We start from the raw sequence: 12,540 nt of genomic DNA on the forward strand, positions 1-12,540 counted from the left end.
TTCTCTACAGCGTCACCGAGCGGCGAGCCGCTATTTGGAGAAAGTCATACGTGAATTTTGCAGCTGCGAGCCCGCGTGACAAACATTTCACGCCGAAAACGGAAAAAAAATGACAAGCATTGTAACTTGGGGTATTCTCTTTAGGAACTTTAATAACGAATTTTTTTTACAAACGATGGATTCTTTGAAAGTAATTTTTTCTTAAAAAAACAATTTTTTTGCGTAGCTCTTTAAAATTAAAAACAAAACGCATGTGAAATTCTCAGATATTTTATATATTAGGTGTACAAAAAAGTTCTGAGCTTTTTTTGTAAAATTCAATCTTTATTCAAAAACAAATGAACGGAAATCGCTTGCTGCGTAACGCCAAGCTGTTCTGCAAGCTCCTTTTCAGTTTGCGCAGAGTTTATATTCATTAAGACTGAAATCTCCTTGGCGAAACTTTCGATACCATCTTTTACATGTAACATGACTTACAGCGTTCTCTCCATATGCAGCACAAATCATTGCAGTGGCTTCAGCAGCATTTTTCTTCAGATGAAACGCAAAGTGGATGGAAAATCGAATATGCTCTTTTGTTATTGCCATCGTGAACACTATTGATTTTTGAGGTTATGTGCATCAAACGCCAAACCGTATCGCATTTTAGAAGGCCAAATGTTAGCGCTTTAAAACCGCAAAAGGGCGGGAAGATGTATAAAATTTATAAATTGTTATTTCGGTTGTATGAAATCTAATAAATCATTTTTGCATTTTAATTTTCATAGTTTGAACCAATGATAATGAAGGTTGCATTCAGTCGACCAACTACATTAGAACAGTTGATTTGTCGAAGTTTTATTCATCGGAGAATTCTTAACTGAAACATCCACTGCGTATCTATTTTATTTTTATATTTTTGATGTTGAAGATCTCAAGATGGCTCGATATAGAAGCCGAAACATGTAATTCTAATGTCAATATCATATTATATATTGTTAAGAACATCAATCTTCTATTTTATCTTCGTAATAAAAATTTTTTTTTTAATTTGACGTATAAGATTAGTTTTAATTTTTGACTCTTATGCCCTTTTTTCATTTTTAAATTTATTTAGTAACCAGAGTCCTTTATACATAATTTTATGAAATCTAAAGCTCAGAACTTTTTTGTACACCTAATACATTGAATACTTAAACCTCGAGAAATTAAACCATTATTCGCCGCATGTATCTATGTTATCATCTGTCTGAATATTCGTGTGATCATCGTCAAAAGAACTGTAATGCAGATTTAACGAAAAGTATATACATTTGCAGACTTATGTATATTTTAAGGCTGTGCAGGTCGAGTAATTCCTATATTTGTTCACGCACGCAAGTATATATGAGAAACGCAAGGTGTTGCTATCATCACGTGAAACGCGAAAAAAAAAAAGAAAACACGAGTCAGACAGCAAAACCTCAAATGAATGGGAAGAGTTTCAGGAAGAACCGCGTACGAGATCACCTGTCGAGCGAGTTTCGACCTCACGTGGCTAAAATTACTGAGCAGTAGCGAGAAAGCTATACACACGGCTGTTCGTAGACGTTATCGCCCTGCTTTTGCAAAATTCATGATCGTAATCGAAAATTATTACGCTCAAGGGGGATCGCATGTCAGCATAGACCCGAGCGAAGAATCTTCCGGTAAATATATTGTCTGAAACGGCATTTCATGAGTAAATGCCAAGAATAATTCATAATTCCGGAAATCATCTGTATTGTGTTTTCTGCTCGTAATTATTGCGACGGAAATTATTTTGTATAAATGCCGCAGGATGCCCGTGTTTTACTCTTAACTTTTAATTTCAAGACCATATAAGATCAATCACTAATAAATTGTATTATGACGATTTATTTCAACAGAATTTATTTTCATGAAACTTTAACATATATAATTTTTTACTTAATTGAGATATTAATTTTAAAATTAGATTTTTTTTTTTTTTTTAAACGTACGTTTGAAAAGGATGTAAATTCATTCATTGTGAGACAAGGCGAAGCGGAATGAATTGAGGATCCTTTGAATTTGCGAAGATAAAATATGCTTTGTCGCGTAGAATGGTAGAATGGTGCTTGCCTATCCAAATCAAAATTGCATTTCCAGCTGAGTCTACAATTTCTGGTCTCTTGCTGACTATGCACATCGATAGCGTGATGTAATGGAGATGAAAGGATTGAATAACTATATAATATTGAAAGGATGAATATATATACAACATAAAAAAAGTTGAATGACTCGTTCACTTTCTCGTTTATACATACACCTCGTTTATATAGCCTCTTGCGAGCCATTTGGGGATGGAATGTGAAATATAAATTTTAAAAAATACCCATACTTGTTTATGTCTATATCAGCCGATTATATAATTATATATATATATATATATGAGAGATGTGATTAAATAAAGTCAACTGCAAGATATGGTCCTCTACTCGTTTAAACAATTGCCACTAAGTTCATGAAAAATCTCCGTATGCATTCTCTATGGTCCATGTTTGTGTAATATGTAAATAATATTATTAAGTACGAAACGTATTAAATCTTTTTTAAACAAAAATGTGTAACATTTTTAGTCCTAAATATTTGAACATTTATTTGTAACGAAAAAATTGAAGAAATTACTGTGGGAACCGAAAGGCACTGTGAGATACCGAGTCCGGAGATTTAGAAATGAAACGTAAAACGTGGCCAGCTTGGTCCTCCGATTTCTAAAAAAAATGTTTTGCCATTTCATTAAGCATCTAAAAATCGTTGTATCACTTATTATTTATAATATTTTCATTATATTTTGTCTTTCATTATCTTACTTTCGTTAATTTTTCTAAATGTAGACATAATCATAGACACAATGATTAAAAAGACATAGTTTTACCTGAGGGAAAATCAGTGGAGTGTCTCGTGAAAATGTATTGACATCAGAATCTCGTATGTCTGACAGGGACTTAGAAATTCTACTTTTCAATGGGCGATCGCTCGAGTCTTCATAATCTGGAAAAACTACTCGTCCCGAGTTTTCCAACATATTTTCCCCCGGAAAGAAGCTTTTTCCACGATTTTGATTTGTCGAAACGGGGATGTCGAACTTTAGCTTGCCTGTTCCTGTACGATCCGCTCCGACGGTGCTCAGTGGCGGAGTGTTCCATCTTCTTTCTCCGGAAAATTCCGAATTATCTGTTAAGAAAAATGAATGTTATTTAATTCATATAAAAGTCTGTATTATATTAATATATCACTTGCGACAAATTTACGGCAAAAATCCTCTACCTTGCAATGCGTAAGATGATTGATATCCCTCGCGTCCGTATCTGTTGAAGAACTGGAAGAATCCACCATTATGATTGTTCAGATAATGCAACAGTTTGTCGGGATTACGCGGACATCTCGGATACGCGCGGTAACACATGGCTGGATTTCCATTGCTGTTGTAACCTAAAACGGTGGCTCGAGCAAAATTTAATATAGGAGATGCTTGTGTCAGCCCGGCGAACCACCTGGTAATGTAAAAAGCAATATTTTTACTACAATAGATTACAATTAATGGAATACGTATTATTAAAAATTTTTATATTTTATATTTATTTTATGAAAAAAATACAAACTGCGTGAAAGCATTTCTTCCAAATTCTCCTAAATATGGCTGATTATTATTTGTTGACGCTTGCTTATATTCTCCCGGTGGATTTCCACTCGCTATCTCACAGAGTATTCTTGGCACACATTTCAGATCATCGTAGCGCGAGATCGACGACAGAGCGTTAAAAATATTTGTTCCAATATTTGTTCCAAGACTACCAAATTGATTGAGAGGATTCATCAGCGTACTTAATTGATAATTTCCAATATTAGAATCTAATGGAACATTGTTGTATTCCTGTAAAATATTTAAAAAATATATTAATACACCAAATTATTTTTAATATATTAATAAAGAAAAATAAATTTTATATACTTTTTTGTCGAAATAGATATATTAAAAATATAGAAGCTAAACCTACCGATGGAACTTGGGCAATATTAAGTAAATTTAAGATTATATTTCCATAAGGAAATCCATCAGAATTTTCTTCGTAATCTGACGAATCCGTTTGACCTGTTCGTCCTACAATTAACGATTGATCTTTGTTTTGAGCAAAAAGATCGATAGCGAGTTTATCCATGCATCTATGTGATTAATTGAACGTGAATAATAATTAAATGACTTATCGCTCTTTGATACAAATATTTTTATTTGAATATTTTTGTCGATATTTATTCTACCCCAATAAAGAATATTTTGCTATAATATACTTACCGTAATAAATCTGTTACATTGTAAATCTTCCGAGGAACATCAAAAATGCATTGAGTATTGTCAGATGATCTTTGGAAATATTGTGAGAAATGTTTGGCGTGAGCCTCGAAATATAAATATGAGAGGCACCAAACGAAGATAAATTTACTTATCATTTTGAAGCATAAATGTAAACTATCTTTATTCTTAATAAATACAAATGTCTTTTGCTCGGTAGATGTAAAATTTGCTCACTTCACAGATTTTTAACAGACTGTTAAATATAATATATCTAACATTAAAACACTTTCACTTTATAATATTCCATTATACAATATTGTATAAAGTTATCGTAATATTAATGTTTCTTTGCGAACGGTACAAAGTGCTTTAATGAAGAACTTATTTACGTCACGAATTTTTATTTATTTCGATTTTTATATGTATAATAATTTCATTTCGTATTTAACTGTTTCTTTCTTTTCTTAATGCAAACGATCGTCGCCTTTCTAGGTTTTGCACCAACTGAAACTTTCTTCGAAACCGATCCTCCGGTTAGCCGTTCAGTCAGAAAGACGTGGGTAGTAACTCGTCACTATAAACAACTCTCACTCCATATCTGCGTTTCCCATCCGTGTGTGTAAGTCAGTGGACGACTGTCAAAGAACCCAACACGAAATGGCACAATTTTCGTAATAACTCTCTTTGAAAAGAGGATTCATGTATGGTTCCTTAAATGTCAAACAATTTATTTTCACATAATAACAGTGAATTTTGCATGCAAGGGTATGTTACGTAACGCTGTACGTTGATAGGGGTTGTTTGTATCATCGATGTATAGGAATTGAAGAAACACGAAAGAAGGGGAAATACGAAATCACACAAAATGAAGTGACAGACATACTGGAATTATATAAATAAAATATTAAAATACTTATATATTTGCTATGTTACATAATTATAAGTTTCTCATGACGATCTTTTTTGTATTTAACTTGCATTTCTTTTTTTTTTTTTTTTTTGTTAAAAACAAATTACGATGTATTTTAAAAGATCAAATTGATTAATAGTTTAATAATAAAAAGAGAACTATATTTTTTATGCAATCAACATAAATGAATACGAATACCGTTATACAAATTCATGCATCGACATTTTACAGAAAAGAAAAAAAACAAATTATAGTTCATTTTGAAATCGCAAGTATATTTAAAGTTTATGGCATCAAGATTTATAATTTAATAAAATGATTGTAATACTTTTCTAATCGAACGAGTTATAATCGCAGGCTCTGCCTCTCTTTGCCAATAAGTGACACAGCTTCGGACTGCCAATAACGTCACCCATAAAGACGCTCAGCAAGTAATTTTCTTTCATCGAGTTGGATGACGACTTGTATTCCCTGCAAGATCATAAGGACTCAAATCACTGATAACGTTACTGGTTACTGCGTTATGTAAATGTACGTTAGAAGAGAGATTAGAAGAAAAGCAGGAAGAGAAGAGAGAGAAAAAACCAAAAGAGGAAAAAATAGAAATACGATAAGAGTGCGGATAAGAAATATAATATTTTTACGCCTAAATATATATTTGTTATATCCTGCGTCACGTCACCTATAAAACAAACGATGTTCTAACGCTTAGTGTCGTCATTGTTTTTGTCTACGCGACATCGCTATCTCCTCTAAATGGATTCCTAATTTCTAATGACGCCACTTCTCTTACAATCCTTCTATCGCCGAGCGCTTTCCCCAAGACTAGCCGGAGAAGGCGTCCGGGACAATCTTCGTCCCTCGTACATGGTCGGTTAAATCCGTCTAGACGGTAGTTGCCGCCAATCTCCAATTTATCTACTCTCCCTCCACCTCTACCGGTCTTTCAGTATCCTGCGTCTTGAATATTCCTACAACTACTACGTGCGAGAAGTGCCCGCGCAGGTTGCCGCAGGTGACGGGGAGGAGACCCCACGGTACAAAGTGCGTCTTGGAGAGAGATGCATCGACAGACAGGGCGACACGTGCTCGCTATCTCGAGTCGCGGGGCATTATGGAGGCCCGAGATAAGCCGACAGGTCCCCAAACCTACAGATACCAGGGCAGTCATAAAACGCAGTTTGCTTGGACGCACTAACGCAACACGAGAATGATCGGGAGAGAAATCGACGATGAAGGGTGACGATGAAGAGAGAGAGAGAGAGAAGCAGTTATCAGAATGCATTAGAGCGCCTGTAGAGGCACCATTAAAGGCTATCTGCTCCTGGCGTTACTTACAACTGAATTTAGTGTAAGCCCCCATGAAGACGGAGAACGATTGCACGAAGCGCGTAGACGGTAGCGCAGGGATTTCTATTATATCTCCCAGGGCTGCATGAGAAATGAGGGCAGAAAGGAGGAAACTCATCTTATCGCCATTAACGGAGAGCATCTCTGGATGCACTCCTTTTAAAGAATTTGTAGATCGTATCTTGACGTCGCCACTATGATTTTACGACGCATCACGACACTTCCCGACCACTCACTGATCGATTAGCGTTATGTGTCACGTGTCTTCTTCACAGACGGAGGTTTAATTGTTTCCAATTAGAAAACATTTTTTTTCGACAATTTGTCAAGGTATGATATAAGGCTGGTATCCAATGCATCTGCTTTAATATTTTACTAAAATATAAAACGATTAAAAAATTCGCGTTAACGTGTTAATAGTTTTAAAAATTTACTTTAAATTGCAATTGTTTATAAGATGTGTTTAACGTTGTGTAAAACAATTTCTTCAAAATATTTCCTAAAAAGACTCAAATTTATTAAGAAACTTAGCACTTTAAAAATAAAAAACATCTTTTTATAATAGAAGAAAATCTCTATAATATAATATTCTAATGTAATTTCTAATAATGCCATAGTCTTGCAAAAGTGAACAAGTATTATTACATAATATCTGTTACACGAAATGTGACCCAAGTGGCGCGGTGATATTTCGTTACGCCGTTTTAATGAATTTGTTAAAAGAAAAATCTCTACCGATTGTGCTCCCTAATTAAGGTAAAATGCTCATCCGTGAAACCTGTTTTCGAGACATAGATTCTTCCAACCGTGAACTTCAGAATCACGATTGCGTAATGCAATCATGAAAGAGCATATGTAACGATAGTGTGCTCCCTGAATAAGTCGAGCGTACAACGTCTCTTCAACTTTTTTCCGAGTATTATAGTCTCTCTTTGATACTAATCAAATATAATCTTCAATATATATTACGCATTTAATAAAATTATCAAACAAACTAAATATAAGAGGCTGTAATATTGCAGTTTGTATCGTACCTGAATACCTCGTTCCAATTAAGAACGCGTTCCAAACTTCTTCTTTGAAGGGTTCGTTCCGCGTACTTGACACAAATTTTCTCGTAGATGCAAACGTTATTTCCGAGCTCAGCTACTAGCTTCTTTTCGACTTGGTCAACATCTAAGATCTCGTCGTCGTATATCAAAGGATGTGCTCGTTTCACTCGGCTGACATAAGTATCTAAGAATTCAAAGTGAATACCTTTGAAAGATTTACGAAATAATGTAGAGACTTGTAATTTAGTTTGCTCGAAATTTAATAACTGCTCGTCTCTCTATGAAGTTGGAAATTTTGCAAAACTTTCCCTTCCTCGCGCATACAAGTGGCAAAAATTTTTTAAATACAATAATCTCAATTCTCCGTTTTAATGCGGTCTGCTAATTGTAAAGCATTGAAAATTTTGCCATAACGGCCTTGTTTTGTTCTGACTCGTGGCGTGCGTATTCACTTAACGGTAAGCAGTCTCAAGTCAATTACCGAGTCATTACATGGCTCCGTGATCGGAGAAAGAAGTTGTAACAAGTGGAACACTTTCGTTTTCGCTGTTCGTTGATTTAAGTCATGTATCTCGTGAGCTAACCGCGGAAAAGGCAAACAGCCTACGACATGTAATACTTTTGCTTTCACGCTCGATGAATCATAATACTGGTAATAATTCTTTGCTAATCATTGTTTCCTCTTTCGCCACTTCAATAATAATCTATATATAAAATACAAAATTACATTTTATAAAATATATTTTCTGTATACGTTACCTGGACTCAAAGCGTAAGCGAGCTTCTTGAGGAAGTTGACGATTCTTACGCTTGCTATAATTACTGGAAAACCGATCAGCTGTACCGGAACTTCGAAGAGCGGCTCGTTTTGACCGGCCACGAGTGCCAATGCCAGAAAACAGCAACCAAAACGTAAGAATGTTCGCGGCAATTGCATTATGCAGTAGATCTAAGACATTCGTTAATTGTTGTAAATAGTGTTGTGAAACCGACTCCACTGACACGGTCGTTGAGATTAACTTCCGCTATTGTGCGTGAGTACTTCTTTCCGTCGTGCAGCTTTCTCTATTTCACACGAAAAATACTTTATATTAGTGAATACATATATATAAGCTTCCCGTTTATAATCAAAAGATTTACAATACAATTTATAACCTATCTTCTTAATTCATTTTTTGAATTCATTTTCCCTATAATCGCGTTACAAAATTATAAGCAAAATCATAATAATGCAAAAAAGCACCTTATACATGAATTACTTCGTGGTATGAAAGTATTTCAATTGATATCTTCGACTTTTTATTTCTTCAATAAAATTTTACATTTCCTACGTATCTATATGAAACCTTAGTCACGCACTTCACATAATTTCAATCATCCAGTCGCCCCTTCACGAGTAGATCGACCGTTGCTGTTATTTCAGAGTATCATCATTATGCAATTCATAATAGACGCATACGCTGCAATTCCTTCACCGTGCTGATATCAATGTTTTCGCGCTCGATCATGCAAACGCACGTATCACCTGAAATACGCACTTCAACTTCGCCGACGTACTTCGCGTGTGACTCGAACGCACCGGTCGAAAACTTACGGTCTACGGACTGGCGGTCTACTTGCTGCTTTAGTAAAAACTTGTTGCTGAATGTTCCTCGGAGCATGAGGCCGTTGCTCATGCCGACGAAGAGAAAGTGAATGCCCCTTCCCGTCGCCGAAGCCTTCGATCCAAGCTAGTTACATGTTACAACATTTCGGACATTTCGAGGATTTCCTCACGTCAGATTATTGAGAACAAATTTCGCGGACATAACTTTTGCTTCTTCCCGGCAAGGTCGGCATGCTGGCGCAAACATCGCGTGTGTTTTATCGAAATCAGGGGTGATGATTTGACTTGTCGTTAGGCATTTTCAGATAAACACTCATTTCAGTTGAGTTTCGAGAGAGCATTTCTTTCATATCGCTAATTTTTTCATTAATTCCTTGCAAACGATTTTCAAAATTCTTAGCAAAATGTCAATGTTCGAAATGGGACGATATCAAATTTATTTGTCGAAAAGATTTTATAATCGAGAAACAGCATTCTTGAACAATAAGCATTACAAAAGAATGTATCGAAGAAATTCTTTCCGTTTCATTATATAATAATTATGTAAAATTATTCGAATAGTTTAAAGGATATTGCAACATGCAGCACGCACATGCAGAAATCCACTTTTATTACAAAACACGAGTGTTTTAAGGCTTTTGATTGCAACATACTCGTACAAAACGTATAGGGTAAACCCGGTATATACGCCGCACCTGTCGAAAACTTAATTTATCAATTATTATTTACTATGTTTAAAGCAAATTAATTATACAAATAAAAACTTTGTATCATCTACTACTGTAAAAAAAATATTAGAAATCCAAAATAATTTATTTTCCATATTAAAAAGTAACTTTTTCAAACCCCTGCATTTTTGCCATTTATCCCATAGGGGGGGGGATAATATGGCCACTCGTATATAATTCATAAGAAAATCACAAATAATCTATAAATAAGATGTAAAATGACGGCGTAACTTGCATTGTTTATTGATATATGACAATTTTTATTGTTCAGAATGAAAATTGGAATACACATAGGACAATACAATCTTTTAAAATAGCTTCAAATTTTTGAAAATAATCTTTAAACGTTTAAGATTCATCAACATTTATGCATTAATGCAAACTATAATTGTTAGAATTAACAAAAACTTCTTAAATAGAGCGTCTGTGCTGCGGCATCCCGCTCGCTAAAAATGCCATATATCCCAAATAGATGGGATATATATGACAACTAATTAAACAAACAATACAGGAGCAAAGCACTTTGCTATACAACATGCTTTACTTTTCTTTACACATATGTATTGCAAAATAACCACTAAATCTTTTACACGCTCTATAATAATCATTATATGTAGATTATAAATTATGATGGCACTATACTTATTACAGTAAAAAATCGATTTAACTCGCAATAATTTCATTAATATTAACAGTAAAGAACTGAAATCATAACATAATACTAATATACCATAAAGGCATGTAACAAAGTAATTGACGGAAAATTATCCCCACTCCTTCTATTTTTTCTGACTTCTGAGGCGTATTTCCTGACGCGGCGTATATACCGGGTTTACCCTAGATACATTATTTGTAAATTGTTCAATTTATAGCCTAATGATTGACACTTTAAATAACAAGAATAAAAGGGGCTAATGAGAGTATATTCGCTGCTATAATGCAGTAAAAATTAATTAGTAATTAATGTAAGTAAAAATTGTATTAATTTTCTTTGTTCTTTTTTTACTACAATATATCTTATATTTTATCGCCCCAATAACAGCGAATATACTCTCATCAGCCCCTTTTATTCTTGTTATTTGAAATTTTCGAGAGTCTACTTTTTAATTGAATTGACATTTTGCTTTCCTTTTCTGACCGTACTGTCTTACTTTTAAATGTCGAGACTTTGTAAATTCGATTACGTATGTAGTACACAATGCAAGCGTTACGTGATGGAATACGCAATAAAAATACAGACCGAATGTTCAAGGAACTTTTTAGCGATTACAACAACCTACGTGTATCGATGTTTTAATAGAGGGATCTAATAATTAATTTTATTTATTAGGAGTATAAATAAGTTTCCGCCGTTTGACAAAAGATGGCGCCACCAGGATGTCATGATTAAAATTGTCTGCTGTAAAACGTCATATCGTAAGATTGGACATCTGGCAACAACATAACCTAGAAATATTAGCGATTTCGTATCAGCATCGTATATCTTTTTTCGTGTGAAAATGTCGAGTTTTGAGCCGAATAAGCGTCATTTGCGGGAGCTTCTTTAATTTGAAGAAATCTACAGCTGAGGCGCATCGATTGCTTGTAGAAGCATACGGTGAGGCTGCCTTAAGTGAGAGAAGTTGCCGTGAGTGGTTTCAAAAGTTCAAGAACGGTGAATTTGACGTCGAAGACAAAGAACGTAGTTTCGATGTTTTTTTTGTTTTTTCGACGTGGAATCCACCAATTACCGGAAGATGGGAAAAAGTAGTGGCTAGCGATGGACAATACTTCGAATAAAACATTAGATACCGTTCTTTCACAATAAATGCCCAATTTTTGATGAAAAAACGGCAGAAACTTATTTATACACCTAACACTAGTCATCTGTCATTTTTAGAAAAGTCGATAATAAGTTTTCCGATCTTACAGTTTTACGGCTATATATTATACATAATAAAAGAGGAGCTGGAAATTGCAGCTGAAAATCGCACGTGGCTTGGCATCGGTGCAAGAAATCGTCGATAAACTCCATCGACGATATCGTGCGATAATTTTTGCGAGGATTCCGAATGTCGCCGGTTGTTTCGGAGGGCGGTGGGGACGGGTTAGTGGCGCGGTTTCATCGGTATTACATCCCGTTTGTCCTCGCGTATCGCGCCCGCTCTAACTGCTAACCGAGACTCTTGGCACGATCTCGTTTACGATCGCACGGTTCGTTGGGAAATGTCCACTCGGGACGAGTTGGCATCGGGCTTAAGTCGATAAAGACGCCGACGATTATTCTAATAATTTTCGCGCGTTTCCCCGCTGGGTTCCGGATTATATCTGGGGATGGCAGCGCTTTTGTATTAAAATAGGAAAAAGAAAAGGGGTATAGAGCGGAGATCGGAAATTCTGATAATTTGGCAAAGCGTCACCATGGGATTCCCTACGGAAATGCACGATTTCGGGATCGTATGTATACAATGAACTTATGGCAATGACCGGGAGAATATTTCGCAATAAAAAAAAGAATGTTCCCTGCATTTTTGCTGTTTCTCATTGAAATATGGTAATATTCTGGCGTAGGCTAGACGTAGAAATAAGCATGAAGCCTG

At 35.1% G+C, this 12,540-nt stretch overlaps 1 protein-coding gene across 1 annotated transcript; it reads right to left on the reverse strand.

Annotated features, from left to right (window-relative positions):
* Positions 1-5,557: 5,557 nt before the first annotated feature.
* On the reverse strand, positions 5,558-8,927 carry LOC108779438 (uncharacterized). Its single transcript, XM_018546870.1, has 4 exons — positions 8,871-8,927; positions 8,387-8,692; positions 7,610-7,811; positions 5,558-5,696 (listed from the first exon to the last, which is right to left on the reverse strand). Exons 2-4 carry the CDS (start codon positions 8,562-8,564, stop codon positions 5,558-5,560), a joined length of 519 nt encoding a protein of 172 aa, XP_018402372.1. The 5' UTR covers positions 8,565-8,692; positions 8,871-8,927.
* Between the last annotated feature and the right edge of the window lie 3,613 nt (positions 8,928-12,540).

Source organism: Cyphomyrmex costatus, unplaced genomic scaffold (genome assembly GCF_001594065.2).
Source record: "Cyphomyrmex costatus isolate MS0001 unplaced genomic scaffold, Ccosl1.0 scaffold6, whole genome shotgun sequence".
Classification (NCBI taxonomy): domain Eukaryota; kingdom Metazoa; phylum Arthropoda; class Insecta; order Hymenoptera; family Formicidae; genus Cyphomyrmex; species Cyphomyrmex costatus.

Coding starts and splice junctions, on each gene's coding strand:
- LOC108779438 (XM_018546870.1), bottom strand. CDS start 8,564: ATGCAATTGCCGCGAACATTCTTACGTTTTGGTTGCTGTTTTCTGGCA. Junction 7,812..8,386: donor CGCTTACGCTTTGAGTCCAG/GTAACGTATACA, acceptor TTGAATTCTTAG/ATACTTATGTCAGCCGAGTG. Junction 5,697..7,609: donor AATTGGAACGAGGTATTCAG/GTACGATACAAA, acceptor ATGATCTTGCAG/GGAATACAAGTCGTCATCCA.